At 39.5% G+C, this 19,200-nt stretch overlaps 1 protein-coding gene across 1 annotated transcript in view; it reads right to left on the bottom strand.

The window, feature by feature from the left end:
* Positions 1-19,200, bottom strand: part of MAN1A1 (mannosidase alpha class 1A member 1) — a 173,536-nt gene that overhangs the window by 17,323 nt on the left and 137,013 nt on the right. The window contains exons 7-8 of the mRNA XM_061427451.1: positions 9,380-9,503; positions 7,440-7,533 (exon numbers count right to left, since the gene is read on the bottom strand). Coding sequence (XP_061283435.1) covers positions 7,440-7,533; positions 9,380-9,503 — 218 coding nt within the window. The remainder of the gene's footprint in view (positions 1-7,439; positions 7,534-9,379; positions 9,504-19,200) is intronic.

The following is a 19,200-nucleotide window of genomic DNA, read 5'->3' as shown; positions in this document are numbered from 1 at the left end:
TAAAATTCTGTTTCATTAGAAAAAATACTAAATTAAAATGTTTCATTATATATACAGAAATTTTAATTGCTTTATCTCTCAGTAAGATAATAAACCATGTCAAAGCTATGAGTATCATCATATCTTACAAAAAACCCCCAAAAACCTGGCCTGAAATATAACCAGAAACTCCTCAGTTTCTTCTAATTATTATTATTTGATAGCTTTTGTAGTATTATCAATCTGAAGGGTCAAAATCCTTCAGGGGAGGCCAGTAAGAAAGAAGACAGGGTAGAAGTTTTTCTTCCTATACAGTCACTCTGTATCTGTGGGCTCCCTGTAAGTAGATCCAATCAACTGTGGATTGAATATACGGAAAAAAAAATTTGAGGAAGTTCCAAAGAGCAAAACTTGAACTTGCCATGCACATCCAAATATTATTTTAATAGCATTACACATATTTACATAGCATTTCCATTGTATTATGTATTAAAGGTAGCGGGTAGTGCAGTGGTAAAAAATCTGCCTGCCAGCGCAGAAGACATGGATTTGATCCCTGGGTTGGGATGATCTCCTGCAGGAGGAAATGACAAACCACTCCAGTATTCTTGCTGGAAAACTCTTGTGGACAGAGGAGCCTTGTGGGCTACAGTCCATGGGATCACAAAGGCAGACATGACTGAGCAACTAAGCATGCATGTGCACACAGGTATTAAACATACTCTAGAGATGACAGGAGGATATGCATAGGTTACTTGCATATACTATGCCATTTTATATAAGGGAATGAGATCTGTGAATTTTGGTATTGTGGAGTCCTGGAAGCTACACTCTACAGATAGGAAGGATGGAATGTACTTCATTCCTACAATCCCCCTCCACTGTCATTTATTATGCTAGATCCACTATGTATGTTATAAACAATCTTGTAACTTGCAGGTAGGTAATCCTCTTTAAAAATGAGATAAGAGGCTTAGAGGAGCTAAATGAGATTTTAACACTGGTAGGTACCAGGTGACTCTCCAGCCTGCATAGGGTGTCAAATCTGTAATCACTCGCTCTCCAACATATACACCAATCATACGTATTCTTTTGCTTACTACTTGAATTAATACATTTTCCAAGCACATTTACCTATAAAAACAGAGACACAACTCTCTTTGAAAGGTCATTCCTAGAGTTCACAGACAATTTGAGCATTAATAATACAGTCTTATTTGGGAAATATGCATTTGAAGTTTCAAACCTTAAAACTAATTTTATGTATCTATTAAAAAAATCTTTTATTTGTTGACTTAGTTACAAAAAAGTAAACTGATTTTTATACCACTATCCAAACAATTTTCTCCTGAGTCCCACCCAACAATGAAACTTGGACATTGGGACCTAAAACTGAAGAGGTGATAAGAATGAACATACTATCTTTCCCTCCTCAACCTTATCTTAGCCTTGATCCCTACCTCACTAAGTGGCACCATCACACTTCCAGGTCTGCATAAGTCAGACATCAGATGGTCATTCTTTACTTCTCTCCCTCACTCCCATATTCACTGAGTTACTGAACTCTACTAATTTTACCCCCAATGTATCTCTTGAGTCCATCCACTCCTTCCTGTCTTCACTAATACGATTTTGGCCTGAGCTACCACTATGCCTGAGTCTGCAATGGCAAATTGTCTCCTGCACTGTGACAGCATTTTGCTATTTAAACTAATTAAAAAATCAGTTCCTCAGCCATACTAGTGCTCAAGAGCTACATGAGGCCTTGGTTACAGCACTGGAAGGAAGATACAGAACATTTCCACCATCACACAAAGTTCCAATGCCAGTGCCATTCCAATCTCTCCTCCACATTAATGCCAGAGCAACCCTTTTAACATGTGAATCAGATCACCCCTTTCTTGATGTCTTTAATGTTAAAGACTCAAATCCTGGGTGTTTGGAGACCAGGGAGGCCCTGCATGATCTCAACCTTCCCTATGTCATCAATCCTGCTCTCTACCCTCTCGATATATGGCCCTTCTTTTGGGTTTTCAAAACAATTAGACTCCTTCCCACCTCAAGGTCTCTCAAGGTATTGTTCTCTCTGCCTGAAGGGTGCTCCCTGACTCCTCTCCCCTTCCTTTAGTAATCCTTACTCACATTTCATGTATCAGACTACCCACTAGGCTCTCCATGCGCTTTCTCACAGCACACGTTTGCCACATCTGCACTTTCATAAAATGGTGAAATTTGTGTGTGTGTGTGTGTCTTCTCCATGAGATTATGGTTCAGGAGGGCAGGGACTAGACCTGTTACGCTTTCCAGTCCACGTCAACCCCTAAGAAGTATCTTGCACATAGTAGGTACTCAGTAAATAACGACAAACAAGGCCAAATTCTTTTAAGTTAATTTTATTAAGGACTACACCTATGAAGCCTAGAAGGGATATATTTTTAATGTGTGATTTTCTTTTGCAGAAAGCCCAGAATTACAGTTTAAGTTTTATTGTAAAATTAGTATTTTTATAATTCTAGGGTTGATTCTTAAAATAGCAGTTTGATATGACCTTTACAATTTCTTAAATAAACCGCCACAGAAACCTCTGACATTTACAAACTAAACGGACTAAGTACTATCTCATCAATAAGAAGCCTGTTGTTATAAACATGATCACAGGAGACAAATGCAAGCGATGCGTGGTAAAGCAAATCTCTGTTCAGTTACTTTCAAAATAACAGGGACTAAATGAAGTAATAGGAAATGATGGCCATGATTCAGACATGTCCTTCAGAGTTAAGGCAATAACAGTTGAAAACTAACAGCCAGAAGCAGCTTCATTTTCTTCCCCCTTGGGTTATTATGATTCTATAATGGAGGAAGATGCAAGCTTGGGCATTTGGTGATTTTTTAAAAAAGGAAAAGGGTTTACATATTTGCTTTAATGCCAGTTAGTTTTCTATTTTTTTCACCTATAAAATTTTTATATTTAGAAAGAATCAAAATAAAGGAACATAAAGGACTATGGATGAGAAACAAGAAAAATTCTTTTTAAATAAGTTAGTATTTCACTCACTAAGCTCCCCCCACCCCATGTCTGGATGACTATTTGTGTTGGCAACAAAGTCCTGTGTGGCTTTGTGGCTGTAAGAGAGAACATGCCTCATTTTATCAGCAGGAAAGGACTGTCTATTAGAAGGAACATATATGGTATTCTTATTCCCAAATGCTCTAAACATAATGTGTATGACAGCCACTCAAATATTATGCTCTTCTATAAAAGGGGCAATTTATTCTTTTCAATAGGAATAGGTCCCAGAAAAGGATGTCTGCTACTTTAAGAGAAAAAAAAAATCAAAAGAATCAAGACAAAAAGGATTATATACTCAATATCTTAACCCTTTAATTTTACAGACTTCATCTGAATGTGAACTTCTCTCTTCAAAGCAATCCCCCAATGATGCTCATTACACCATATTTTATACATAATACTGTGTTACTATATGTATATATAATAGGGTGTTACTAAACACACACAATGTTGTCTCTGTTAATTGAAGAAGGATGACAGTTGTTCTGTTTATAGACATGGAACCCCATCTTTGGCCTCAACAGTCATGACATATTATTAATGATCAGGACTAGATGCTGCCTCTCAACCACAACTGAGGAGCAGGAGACAAATGGTTCGGAGAGGAAAAACAGAACCATTACTAAAAGCAGAGGCAGAAGGGGTTAGATTGGATACATACTGGATGAGTATTCACAAAATTCAAGTAAACTTCTACTAGCTGTAAGACACTGGGTTAACAAATATGACTAAGCCACTGTCCTCAAAAGTTCTGGATCCCTAGGAAGATGGAAATGTATATGAACCATTAGGAAAAGGACTGTGACAGGAAAGTACCCAGAGTGTTGGGATGGGGGAGGAAGACGGGGGCAAGCAGAGGAGGGGTGGGTGAACAATTCCCAACAGTGTCTTGAGGAAGGCCACGTAGAAAAAAGGGTGATTGAGTTGGCTCTTGGTAGAGTTAGAAAAACAGGAAAAGGGCTTGAGGGAAAAGGCACAAAAGCCAAGACCCAGATATGGCCAAGCAGAACTTGATTAATGAACAAAAAAAAGTGCATCTTCCTTGTGGCTGGAACATTGGATGGGGATGGGGGAAGAGAGGCAGGAGATGCATGAACCCTATTTGTTTTTCCATCAGGAAATTGGCCCATAAGCAATTCAATTACAAAGGGCCCTTTGTGCCAGGAAGCATGGACAAATATATAGTACACTGGTGACCCAGAAGGTGAAACTGAGATGTTCCAGAATAACTGACTCTTTTTGTCCTTCTTCATAGTGACCTCTGAATCCTACAACACAGGAAGGAGAGAGCAACTCACAGAGACTTTTAACTTTTGAAATCTTTCATGAGGATAACTTTAAAAATAGTTTTCCTTTCAGAGAATCATATCTAGTTATCTTGAATTGAGAAAGTTACTCAAGTTCTATTTTTCCAAAATATTACGGTGGCCCTCCCATTTTTAACCTCAGTATGCTTTAACACTCTTAAAAATGAATAAGCATGCTGAAGAATTCATTTATGTAATATCTATCAATATTTGGGCTTCCCAGGTGGTGCTAGTGGTAAAGAACCGACCTGCCAATGCAGGAGACACAAGAGGCATAGGTTCGATCCCTGGGTTGGGAAGATCCCCTGGAGGGCAGCCCACTCCAGTATTCTTGCCTGCAGAATCCCATGGACAGAAGAGCATGGCGGGCTACAGTCTATGCAGTAGAGTCGGACATGACTGAAGCAACTTAGCATGCGTGCATATCAATATTTACCATATTGGAAATTAAAACAGAACTGAAAATATTTTATTAAAGTAATAATATACCCATTATGTTAATATATAGGCTTTTCAGAAGAATATGCTATATTTTACAAAAAAAAAAAAAAACTTAGTGGGCAGACACCGTTTTACATTTTTGCAAATCTCTTTTGCTGTACTAGAAGACAATTGGATTTCCATATCTGCTCTACATTCAATCTGTTGCTATGTGTTGTTCTGGCTGAAACATATGAAGAAAATGCAGCCTCACACATTTGTATAGTTGGAAAGCAAAGAGTATTTTGATAGTCTTTTCAGATAATAGCAGATAATTTTTTTGGTACTACAGCAAAACTTGACAAGTGGTTAAAGTTTCTAACAGTTACAATGTGGAGTTAGAAATCACATCAATGAATTTTTGCACTATTACATTAAAATCCACTGGGCCATCTTGCACTTTAAATGCACTTTTCCTCACACATGATTTTGCAACATCATGCATGGTCATTTGGGACATACTGGTTCCCTGAATTATGCACATCTTCCAGATGATGATACATTTGACTATATAGCATCACAAAAACCATAGTTGTTATATCATCACCAATCTTAGCAGAAGAATCTTTCAGTGTTGGTGAAAGGCATTAAGCTTATGGTGACATGTGCAAATGTTTCAAAATTCTAATTATAAGCTCAAGTTTTATCTTTGGTAGAGACACTCTTCATTATCCCTGAAGCAACATGCTCATTTTTGTGACATCTACCAATTGCCCAAATAATCAATTTGTCTTCAGCACTTCTTTCAAGTAAAAATGATGACCCATGAAACAGCACGGCAGCTAGTTCAGCTTGCAACTCGAATCACAACACAAGCGCTTTTCTATGAGGTTTCTCATCATGCAGCAGAAGCGTTTTGTGTCTTTTTCACTTAATCATACAGAATATTACAAGGATGTGATCTACTCAGTGATTGAGATTTACTAGAATCAGTAAATGTCTTGCTTCATTAACAGCATTCGTGAGTGAAAGTGGTATCTTTTTATTTGTCGTGGTTATCTGTAGTGAAGGACATAACCACAGGCAAATCTCATGTTACTGCTCTGCATTTTACTGCCCTTTGCAGATACTGAGTTTGTTAGAAGTTGGAAGTTTGTGAAAACCCTGCATTCAGCAAGTCCGGCATCATTATTCCAACACCACTTGCTCACTTCCTGTCTCTGGAACACAGTTTGGTAATTTTCCAATATTTCTAAGTCTTTCACTACTATTATATTTTTTATGGTCAACTGTGATCAGTGATCTTTGATGCTACTATGACTTGCTAAAGACTCAGAAAATGGCTAGCACTTTTTAGCAATAAAGCGTTTTTACATTAAGGAATGTATATTGCTTTTTAGATATAATATTGTACTATTGCAGGCTTAATGGACTGCAGTATAAACATGACTTTTATATGTACTGGGAAATTAAAAAATTTGTGTCACTTGCTTTATTGTGATATTTGATTTACTGCAGTGGCCTGAAACTGAGCCTGCAATGTTTCTGAGGTTTGCCTGTTAGTATCTGGTGTCTCTGACATGATTCTCACCATGGCTTCAGCAGTTTTACCCACTACTGCTTTTGCAACATAACTGCAAATGTCAACACAGTGGAAAGTGTTATTATAAAAATAGCTTTGATTGTAGAGATCCCCTGAGAGGTCCAAAGAACATCTAATGACCTAGCAGACCATGCTTAGGTTAAGTGGCAACCTTGATTGTGGAGTTATGATGTCAATGCCAAGCCTTCCACAGACATTACTAATGCAGACATAGATTTTAGCGCATTTTTTCCTACTAAATTATTCTTTAAGAAAAATACTTGTAAAGTAACAGTGAGGCATACTCATCTAATACCCTATTTAAATATAAAGAAAAAACTTGAGTAAAATCTCAAGGCGTCACTAACATCCTTGGCACTGCCAGACATCTCACTTAGGACTCTTCATTTGCTTTCAGGTGCTGCTTAATCTACCACTGTTTTCCCCAATCAGCTTGAGAACATTTCTTTCAGCTACTCTGAGTCTTTATAGCCTTGGTCAAAGTCCCTAAGGATCTTAAGTGAGGGCTTCTAGCACAATACTTTCTCCTATGGTAAAGGTAGCTCTCCTGGCGAGAAGCCTTTATCTGCCACCTTAAAACTGACTAAAGAAAAGAACCCTGTTTGCTCCTTCAATTTCTCAGCCCTTAAAGATTCAGGCTCCGCTTTCATCCTGTAGCCAAGCAGAAAGAGAAAATGTTATGAAATAGAATGCTCTAACTACTCTGGGCAAATCCTGCTAGTCATTAGCACAAAGGAACACTTTTCTTATCTGCATAATCAGTTTTTTAGAGGCTATCATCCCTGCACTACCCTGACCAGATCTTCCCTTTCTGATTAACACCTTTAAATGTGCTTACAGATGATCAGGCTCACAGTTATGCATGAAAAATAAAACAATCTAGCTCCCCTGGTAACATTTATAGTCTGCCTTATGACAGAAGCTTATTTATGAAGGGAACTTTCCTCTTTTCTAAGGATTCTCCAACAAGATTTGGGCTATTTTGGTGTTCCTTTTCTCTGTTACTAGAACAGTGCTGGGTACTAAAAAGAGCTGAAACAAGGCTTAACTCTTGACTTACATTGAGCCCACTGTCCACTATTGGGATTCAGATAGTTAGGGTAAAGGCCTTCTGGTTTTTCCAGGTTGTTCAGTACTGTTCGAATATTCATTACCTACAACAGAAAATGAAATGTTACTATGAAAAATCTAAAGAAAAAAGTTTGGTGCCATTCTTCTCTTTCTTGATTACATTTTTTCCATGTTAGAATCAAAGTTGATTTAAATGATGCCATATTAGAACAAAGATAGTTGCCACCAGCTTACAAATAATAACAGTAAGTGAATACAGTCACATTGATAACCATATGCAAGACACCATATAAAGAAGTAGAATGTATCAGTGGATATACTGGATAAACAAAGTCATTACTGTTTTAGAGTTTGCATCCAGTGGAGTGAGACAGCTAAGAAACAAATAAATACGTCAAGTGGTAATAAAAGCTATAAAAAATACAAAAGGGTAATGGGACACAGTGATAGGAGGTGGTGAGGCTGCATTCGGTTAGGGTGCTCTGGGGAGGTTACTGGGAGAGTGTTTAAGCACAAATTTAAAAGAATAAAAGAGGAAGTAGTGCAGAGCAATGGAAGAGTAAGTCCACAAAAGCCCTGAGAAGAGAGTGGGTTTGGCAAGACCACCGAGGCTGGAGGTGAGGAAGCAAAGGTAGCCAGACCCACACTGTGCAGGCTTCTCAAACCATATCTTAATCTGAGTAAGATGCAAAGCCACTGAAAACTTGTATTTTTACAGGATCAGTGTGACTGAGGGGTTAAGAGAGGACGTGGTAGTCAGACAAGCTACTGCACAGTCCAGGTGAGAGATGATGGGTCCCTGAACCAGGGTAAAGCACAGGGGATGGGACACAAAAGATGTCCTGATGGTTTGGACCTGAGGTTTATAAAAGAGAAGAACCATGATAACTTCAAGAGTCCTGGTCTGAGCCCTTGGGTAAACTGAGGTGTCTTTTCCCAGAGAGTAAAGACTAGAGTAGAGGCAGGTGTGAGGCATTTTAAGTGGGACTTGTCTGAGCGACCTCACAGTGAGGATGTTGAATAGGTACTTGGCTACAGAGCTTGGAGTTCAGGGGGCAGCTTGGGACTGGACTTACAAACGTGGAGGCAGTCAGCATACAGATAATACGTAAAGTCATGAGACTGGGGAGAATAACGGAGAGAGTGAGAGTAAGAAGAAGAGCCCCCAGTTTGAGTTCTGGGCTTTTCCAGTGTGTAGAGGTTGGGGTGATAAGGAGGATCCAACAGAAGAGACTGAGAAGGAAGCAACCTAGGGGAATACTGTGTGTCTGCATCCAGGGCCAGAGAAAGCCTCCTGGAGAAGGAAGTGATCCAGTGCATCAACGCTGAGAGGGCGAGGAAGACGCAGAGGCGAGAAAGGCCACTGGACGTGGCAACAGGGTGGCTGGGACAAAAGCCGGGCAGGAAAGCGCTCCAGGGAGTGGGAGTCAGGCGGAGGAGACAACAGACGCAGACAATGCGTCCAAGGGACTCTGCTGTAAAGGCGAGCAGACAAAGCGGGGTGAAAGCTAGATAAGGGCAGAGTGCTGGGGTGGTGGGTGTGTTTCTTGAAAATTAAAAATCAATTCAACTGCTACCTTGCATTTGTAAAACCGAGCTTAAAAAAGTCTTTCACATGTGTGGATCACATAGTCCACAAAACACTATGTTTTTGAGAAAAAGGAAAAAATTCAGAGAGGTAAAGTTACTTACTGGAGGTGCAGAGAATCAGACATGTAATTCAGGCCCTCTTGCGCTGAGTTAGACAGTGCCATGAAACAGTGCTTTATAGTTTGGTTACAAGCAATGCTGCATGTAACAACATTTCATGAAGGCTCCATTAGACTTGGTTGTTCTTTCCCACATTCCATATGCCTAAATCTCCCCAGAGAGGATATTTTTTTCCTACAAGTACTCTTTTGCAATGCCGGGTTGACTGGAGAATCTCACCTTATCAGCAAAGATGGGGTTTCCTGATAAGTAGCTCAAGTGCATAAACTCCAAGTGCAGAGTTCCAAATTCTGCCAAAATACTGCTTCCTCCTGAGGCCCAGGGCCAGTTCCTTCCAATCCCACTACAGAAGAGAAGAGAGTGAAGAGTTATGGGTCAGACTAATTCCATGTTTTTGCAGCTCTAAGTAGTAGAAGCTAAAGAGACAGCTTTTGAATAACGGCATCTTAGCTAACAGATCACTTTATATATTTTAAAATATTCACTGCTCTTTTCCTTGGCTACTGGTTTCAAGCTTTGACCTTTATCTCCAAATGGAAAATTACTTTTGATGTAAGTCAGAAAGAAGTTGTTATGTGCTTGCTATTGATGAACAAATATTTTAGAAGGTATAGGTGCCACATAGAGATACACACCCATTCCAGTTAGAATATAAAACAAAATCAGACCAAGATACCCCCACCGTGTTCCAGATCCCACATAAAGCCTTTCAACATTTTATTTAATAAATAAAAGTCCAGAGGTTTTATAGATTTTACATATAATATTTTCTATAAAACATTATTCTTGGATATAAGACCCAACACTCATTCCAACCCACTTCAAACTTCCTCCCCATTTACTTGATGTCCTTTCTTATGTTTCCCTTCATACAATATTACCTATTCTCTAAGGCACTCATGTATTATTCCATGATCTAGTTAATTTATGCTCAAAAATTTCAACAAAATTATGTAATTCAAATCTGAAAGAGGTCAAATGGATACACTTAAAAAATGATTGCCTTGTGCCTTATCTTAGTGAAATGCTTTTTAGAAAGAGTTAGTCCCAAACATGCACTGACACAAATACGCATAAGTGACTCTTGAGACACGGTCATACCCTTGGGTATGGTTTATTTTTGGAAGGCTATTTAAAATGTCAAACACAGGTGATAATTCAAATAAAAAATAAAGCTAATGATTCTCCTGACCAATAGATTCCCTTCCAGAAACTGAAAATCCATATTTTGGTTTTCATTCAGGCTCACGTTTATTGTATGCCTAATATGCAGATGACACCACCCTTATGGCAGAAAGTGAAGAAGAACTAAAGAGCCTCTTGATGAAGGTGAAAGAGGAGAGTGAAAGAGTTGGCTTAAAGCTCAACATTCAGAAAACAAAGATCATGGCATCTGGTCCCATCACTTCATGGGAAATAGATGGGGAAACAGTGGAAACAGTGGCTGACTTTATTTTTCTGGGCTCCAAAATCACTGCAGATGGTGACTGCAGCCACGAAATTAAAAGACACTTACTCCTTAGAAGGAAAGTTATGACCAACCTAGACAGCATATTGAAAAGCAGAGACATTACTTTGTCAACAAAGGTCTGTCTAGTCAAGGCTATGGTTTTTCCAGTAGTCATGTATGGATGTGAGAGTTGGACTATCAGATCAGATCAGATCAGATCAGTCGCTCAGTCGTGTCCGACTGTTTATGACCCCATGAACTGCAGCACGCCAGGCCTCCTTGTCCATCACCAACTCCCGGAGTTCACTCAGACTCACATCCATCGAGTATGTGATGCCATCCAGCCATCTCATCCTCTGTCGTCCCCTTCTCCTCCTGCCCCCAATCCCTCCCAGCATCAGAGTCTTTTCCAATGAGTCAACTCTTCGCATGAGGTGGCCAAAGTACAGGAGTTTCAGCTTTAGCATCATTCCTTCCAAAGAAATCCCGGGGCTGATCTCCTTCAGAATGGACTGGTTGGATCTCCTTGCAGTCCAAGGGACTCGCAAGAGTCTTCTCCAACACCACAGTTCAAAAGCATCAATTCTTCGGTGCACAGCCTTCTTCACAGTCCAACTCTCACATCCATACATGACCACAGGAAAAACCATAGCCTTGACTAGACAGACCTCTGTTGGCAAAGTAATGTCTCTGCTTTTGAATATGCTATCTAGGTTGGTCATAACTTTCCTTCCAAGGAGTAAGCATCTTTTAATTTCATGGCTGCAGTCACCATTTGCAGTGATTTGGGAGCCCAGAAAAATAAAGTCTGACACTGTTTCCACTGTTTCCCCATCTATTTCCCATGAAGTGATGGGACTGGATGCCATGATCTTCGTTTTCTGAATGTTGAGCTTTAAGCCAACTTTTTCACTCTCCACTTTCACTTTCATCAAGAGGCTTTGTAGTTCCTCTTCACTTTCTGCCATAAGGGTGGTGTCATCTGCATATCTGAGGTTATTGATATTTCTCCCGGCAATCTTGATTCTAGCTTGTGTTTCTTCCAGCCCAGCGTTTCTCATGATGTACTCTGCATATAAGTTAAATAAACAGGGTGACAATACACAGCCTTGACGAACTCCTTTTCCTATTTGGAACCAGTCTCTTGTTCCATGTCCAGTTCTAGCTGTTGCTTCCTGACCTGCATACAAATTTCTCAAGAGGCAGATCAGGTGGTCTGGTATTCCCATCTCTTTCAGAATTTTCCACAGATTATTGTGATCCACACAGTCAAAGGCTTTGGCATAGTCAACACAGCAGAAATAGATGTTTTTCTGGAACTTTCTTGCTTTTTCCATGATCCAGTGGATGTTGGCAATTTGATCTCTGGTTCCTCTGCCTTTTCTAAAACCAGCTTGAACATCTGGAAGTTCACGGTTCACATATTGCTGAAGCCTGGCTTGGAGAATTTTGAGCATTAGTTTACTAGCGTGTGAGATGAGTGCAATTGTGCAGTAGTTTGAGCATTCTTTGGCATTGCCTTTCTTTGGGATTGGAATGAAAACTGACCTTTTCCAGTCCTGTGGCCACTGCTGAGTTTTCCAAATTTGCTGGCATATTGAGCACAGCACTTTCACAGCATCATCTTTCAGGATTTGGAATAGCTCAACTGGAATTCCATCACCTCCACTAGCTTTGTTCGTAGTGATGCTTTCTAAGGCCCACTTGACTTCACATTCCAGGATGTCTGGCTCTAGGTCAGTGATCATACCATCGTGATTATCTGGGTCATGAAGATCTTTTTTGTACAGTTCTTCTGTGTATTCTTGCCATTTAAAGAAAGCTGAGTACAGAAGAATTGATGCTTTTGAACTGTGGTGTTGGAGAAGACTCTTGAGAGTCCCTTGGATGGCAAGGAAATCCAACCAGTCCATCCTAAAGGAAATCAGTCCTGAATATTCATTGGAAGGACTGATGCTGAGGCTGAAACTCCAATACTTTGGCCACCTGATGCAAAGAGCTGACTCACTGGAAAAGACCCTGATGCTGGGAAAAAGATTGAGGGCAGGAGGAGAAGGGGACGACAGAGGATGAGTTGGTTGGATGGCATCACTGACTCACTGGACATGGGTTTGGGTGAACTCCGGGAGTTGGTGATGGACAAGGAGGCCTGGTGTGCTGCAGTTCATGGGGTCGCAAAGAGTTGGACACGACTGAGCGACTGAACTGAACTGAACTCTTTGCCAGGGACTACAGTAGGACATTAGGTTCCAAGGATTTTTATAATGAAGAAATCACTCTTAACTGCCTTCTAGTATAATGGGAGAGAAAGACCTAAGCATAAATAATTCTAATCACATACGATAAGAGCCAAGTTAAATGTGTGGAGTGTTCTGAGAGCCCAGAGCCAGGACATGCAATCCAGCATGGCAGTGATCAAGATAGCTTCTTCAAGAAGAGTCTTGAGTTGATTCTTGAAGGGTTAAGTAAGGAATAGTGAGGGAAGAATGGAGAGAGAATCCAGACAGTGAGAGACTCATAGCAGAAGGGCTAGCCAGGAACTGGAGGAAGCTCCAGAGATTGGTAAGTCGGGGGAGGGGAAGGCGGGAAGGAGAGAAGGCTACAAGGTTAAGTGCAAGCTGGCACCCAACTCCAGTACTCTTGCCTGGAAAATCCCATGGACGGAGGAGCCTGGTGGGCTGCGGTCCATGGGGTCGCACAGAGTCGGACACGACTGAGTGACCTCACTTTCACTTTCATGCATTGGAGAAGGAAATGGCAACCCACTCCAGTGTTCTTGCCTGGAGAATCCCAGGGATTGGGGAGCCTGGTGGGCTGCCGTCTCTGGGGTCGCACAGAGTCGGACACAACTGAAGTGACTTAGCAGCAGCAGCAGCAAATCTTGGAGGCTAGAGAGCCTCTTGATGAGGGTGAAAGAGGACAGTGAAAAAGCTGGCTTAAAACTCAACATTCAAAAAACTAAGATCATGGCATCTGGTCCTACCACCTTATGGCAAATAGATGGGGAAAAAGTGGAAGCAGTGACAGATTTTATTTTCTTGGGCTCCAAAGTCATTGTGGACAGTGACTGCAACTATGAAATTAAAAGAAAGTTACTCCTTGGAAGGAAAGCTATGACAAGCATATTAAAAAGCAAAGAGATCCCTTTCTTGACAAAGGTCCATCTAGTCAAAGCTGTGGTTTTTCCAGTAATCATGTATGAATGTTAAGAGTTGGACCATAAAGAAGGCTGAGTACTAAATTGATGCTTTCAAATTGTGGCGCTAGAGAAGGCTCTTGAGAGTCTCTTGGACTGCAAGGAAATCAAACCAGTCAATCCTAAAGGAGATCAACCCTGAATACTCATTGGAAGGACTGATGCTGAAGCTGAAGCTCCAATACTTTGGCCACCTGATGCAAAGAGCCGACTCACTGGAAAAAACCCTGATGCTGGGAAAGACTGAGGGCAGGAGAAGCGGGTGACAGAGGATGAGATGGCTTTGAGCAAACTCCAGGAGATAGTGAAGGACAGGGAAGCTTGGCATGCTGCAGTCCACAGGGTCACAAAGAGTCGGACACAACTCAGCAACTGATCAAAAACAGCACCTGGAGGCTTGTGGATTTGTCGCTTTCCTCTTTTTTTAGTTGGCTCCACTGACATACTGCTATTGGTGGGCCCTAGGTTTCCCACCTGCTTTGTTTTTCATCTTGGGCATTCACAACCCTGGGTAAACCCTTCTGTTCCATCACTGCTTCTGCCGCAGGACTTCTAAGGACACTCAGGAAAAGGAAAATAATGACGACAAACTGGTATCTGACACGGCATGCCTTCCTCTCATTCCATTTCTTTTTAGAAAAATCTAGGTTTTGTTTCTAAAACATAGACTTATATAGTAAACCTAATAAAAAGAAATAAAAGACAGAGATCTGAAAATATTTATTTTAGAAAATGCCTTACATTTACTAACTTCTGGGACTGAGAGTCAGTTTTTATTTTCATGGTTGGCTTAGGTAAAAGGAATGGCCAGTCATCCAAATAGGATGAACAGCTACTTTCAAATTTTATTAACATATGGCAAATGCATAGAGTAACTGGTCATTAATTTGCTGTCATGACATATTATTTTTTTATTGTAACCGTTTTATCACTGACCAAAGTCAATAAGCCTATTTAGCAAAATTACAAATTTCCATGTTCCAGAGAATCTATAAAAAACAAAGCTACAAAACCAAGCAAGAGGGAACAATGACTTCATGCTAGAGAAGGAAGAGGACGGCACGTTTCCAGATCTTCAGGGACTGGTTCAAATTCAGGGTATCAGAGGGTGTGGGAGGGCACTCAGATGCAAAACGAGCAGTACAGGTTCTAAATAAAATTCAAATTACTTTTGTATGCAGGTATTTGCTCTCTGCTATTAATGTGGTTAATCAAGAGAATATCAGATACACACTGAAAATTTTTCAATGTGTTAAAAGATAAAGATTTTAAAAAGGGTTATACACACACACACACACATATATGTTCTCTCCTTCTCTGTCTTTGCACTCATTCGTATCAGAAGGAAAACAGCACTGTATCACTAATTATATAGGAAGCAAAACATTAAAAGCACTAGCAAAGGATGTGTCATATGAACAGAAAGGAAGCTGGGCTTCAAATGCATGTATTATGCTTATATGAAAGTATAGTTTTGGTTGCCATTCTTTCAACCTACAAAATTAATATATTTCAGTAAAATTATAAGATCAATGGTTACACTGGCTCTTAAATGTAAGTCCTGAAAGGGTTTCAAGAAGTCAGATAAGGCATCATTACATCTTTATATTAAATAACGTCAAAATGAATTTCATTTGAGAGAGCAAGGGATTTTAAATATCTTTAACTTTAGTTCTGTTGTCACAGTAAAGGAAATCATGTTCTTTATTTTTATTTTACAAGCACTAATATTTTAGAAAAGTGTTTTAAAGATAAAATAACAGTTTGTGCTCAGAAACTATAAATTCCATAAGGCAAGCATGAAAGGAAAGAATATTTAAATACTGCCAATCCTGTTATAGTGACTGCATATTAAGCCAAAATGATGACTCAGCATATGGAAATACATACACAGAAAGGCAATTAACATGATGTGAAGAGCTGCCAAGTGTTTGGTTCAAAGAATCCTAGAACAGAACTTCAAACTTTGGTATCATCCTAATTTTGTTTATTTCTATTTCCTCCAATCTTCAGTTCTTCCATTTTAAATTGGAGTATTATTTAATACATGTGTCTCAACTTTTAATTTAAAACATCACAATTCTACAAAGGTAATAATTCTTTGAAAATAAAACATCACATCAGAAAATAACTGATTTTGGCAACCGCAATTAGAAACATGTCTTTTAAAAAACTGAGTTGCTATGATTCTTTTGAAAATGTGGATTACTGTTTTGTTGCTTTAGAGACTGTAATTTGAATGTAGTTTATTAGCAGCTGTAATATACTTCCTCATTCGACCGCACTCGAAAGCAAGAAGGTATAATTATTTACTGAACTTATAACTCTGATAAGCAATGGGCGTTATGTGGTTCCCTTCTCTCTCTTGGGAATAGTTAACAGCACCAAAGAAAGGAAGTACAGTAGTAATGATGCTATTCTACTCACGTTTGAATCCTGTGAGATTCAACTCAAAAGAGATGCTAACTCTTTCGCCAGAGCTTATAATGAATCACGTAGCCGGAGGATTGCTCAGGATTGATGGTATACCCCCTCAAATTAATCTTAAATCCAGGTACCTGAAGTTGTATGTTACAGTTACTTCCCAGACACAATTTAGAACATTAACAAATGCACCTGTTTTCTTAATATCATCAAATGTAACAAAGAATTTATAGACCTGAACAATTCTAAAAAACTGCCAGATGAATATACAAGCAAAACATTAAATAGTTACAAAGTCCTGCTACAGACTTTAAATTTACTCTTCCTTGCTGCCTGCTCTTCTTTGTAAAATGGGAAATGGGCCAATAAAGAAATTTCTTGAGGATTCTTGCCTGAATAATTTCTGATTAGCTGATTAGTAAACAAACTCTTTCAAGTTCACAGTCCAAAATACAGCTTATTCCTTGGGGCTATAGAGTTAACAAGTTTTGGAAGAAAAAAAATTTCCCATGTTCTATGTATCATGGTAAAGCTTTACTTATGTTTGCAAATGAAGGGGGCACACGAGGATATTTAATTCAGAACAGCAGACAATCCAATATTATTCCTTTTGGATTTTAGCACAAATTAGGAAAAAATAATTAGAAAGTTCATGATGATTGTTTCATTTAAACGTATTCCCAAAGCTAACTGATTTCGAGACTAAGCAATTTCAGCTTCACTTATTACAAATGCTTCCTTCCTGCAAAGGTTCGCACAGTGCTGATCTTTGAAGTTTCTAGCCTAAGACCTCATTAAGACTTGGACTACAATTCCAGGGACTAAGACTAGTCATGATTCCACTGTAGCTCATGCACAGAAGTTCTGATTGGGGAGCACTGATCTCCTTAGGGCTATCCTTCCAGGGAAAGCTGTCTTAAAGGGCAGTCACTTGACTGAATTAATTCATAATCCAATACTTAACTGTTTCTGAATAGTAGCATGTGGATTATACGGCTAAAGAATTTTCATACTTGAAATTTTTTAACCAAGGGCCCATCGTAACTTTTTAAAAATTATTCAGATCTTGTTCCACTTTGCAGGTATTTAGTTTAGACAGAATTGGAACTGAATAGCTATTATTTTAGTTTATTCTCACCCTCAATACTGCTATCCTTGAACTTGACTATCTTGGATTGGAGGATAAGCTCAGGGCTACAAAGACTGAGGTGTTAAGTCCTCTCTAATTCCATAACGAATTTGCTCTCGAGATTCAAATATGCTAAAACTCTGTTTTCCAGCTGCTCTTTGGGTAAGGCCCCCCTGCTAACCACTTTCAACAGACTGAAAATAAGCTGAATGTAGTTTCTTCCCCATTATGGGGCACATGGAATATCCTACCATTAGGTCAGGGAACCCCACCAAAAGGCAGTACTAATGAGAAAATATTCCAGTGACTTTAGGATGTGTGAGCATGCTCATATATTTACTTTATCATACTTAAAAAAAATTATATTCTACTTGTTTGCTTTAAATATACATTACATTTTTTTTTCCACAGACATTTCCCATGTCAATCAATGTACATCATTGTTGTTGTGGGGTATTGAATGCATAGTATCTGACTGAATGGATATATTCTACTTTACTTAAATATACACCTACTGACTCAATGGACACAAGTTTGAACAAATTCCGGGAGACAGTGAAGGACAGGGAACCCTGGTGTACTGCAGTCCATGGGGTTGCAAAGAGTTGGACGTGACTGAGCAACTGAACAACAACCCCTACTGATGGACGCTGAAGCTAATTTATTTTTTATTTATGATTTTACCACTATAAGTAATTTGCTGGTAAGTGCAGACCTTTGATAAAGCTAACTTACTTTTACATAAAAAATGTTGACATCAATTCCAGCTGGAAGCTGTTAGCTTGTCTAAACTGCTAATGAGGATGGGCTTGGGAATGTATACTGGAGGCATATATGTCCACTGTTTACAGAGATATTTCTCCTTACCAAGTGGGCTCGTTACATACCATCACATTTGGTAGCTTCTAGAACTCTTGGGGTAGCTCAAATCCATTTGTTATAAATCCTCACAGTAAGTCCTTTAAAACTGGAGTGGTGGAAGTTACAGACAAGGACTCCACATCCAGACACTTTTCTAATAAACCTCGGGGTGGAACAGAAGCATAGGATGTTCCATCTTCCAAATGGCAATTCACTAATAAAATTAATAGTTTGCCAGACATTCCTTTCCTTTGATTTCAGATATAATTATTCCACTACTGTAAGAGTTTAACATATAACATCATTCCAAGACATTACTTAAGATCCAAGACGACAGTCAGATTTGATTATGTTTGTTATAGTGGCCAAGTTGTGTCTGAGTCTTTGAGACCCTGTGAACTGCAGCACGCCACGCTTCCCTGTCTTTCACTATCTTGTGGAGTTTGCTCAAACTTATGTCTACTGAGTTGGTGATGTCATCCAACCGTCCCATCCTCTGCCACCCACTCCTCCTCCTGCCCTCAATCTTTCCCAGTATCAGGGTCTTTTCTAATAAGACAGCTCTTCACAACAGGTGGTTGGAGCTTCAGCTTAAGTATCAGTCCTTCCAATGAATATTCAGGGTTGATGTCCTTTAGGATTGACTGGTTTGATCTCCTTGCAGTCCAAGGGACTCTCAAGAGTCTTCTCCAGCACCACAATTTGAAAGCATCAATTCTTTGGTGTTCATTCTTCTTTATGGTCCAACTCTCACATCTGGTACATGACTGCTGGAAAAACCATAGCTTTAACTAGACGGACCTTTGTTGGCAAAGTAATGTCTCTGCTTTTTAATATGCTGTCTAGGTTCGTCATAGCTTTTCTTCCGAGGAGCAAGTGCCTTTTAATTTCATGGCTGCAGTCACCATCTGCAGTGATTTTGGAGCCCAAGAAAATAAAGTCCGCCACTGTTTCCACTTTTTCCCCATCTATTTGCCATG

This window comes from Bos javanicus, chromosome 9 (genome assembly GCF_032452875.1).
Source record: "Bos javanicus breed banteng chromosome 9, ARS-OSU_banteng_1.0, whole genome shotgun sequence".
NCBI lineage: Eukaryota > Metazoa > Chordata > Mammalia > Artiodactyla > Bovidae > Bos > Bos javanicus.
Note: the sequence above shows the minus strand (reverse complement) of the source record. Positions and strands in the feature narration are given on the sequence as shown.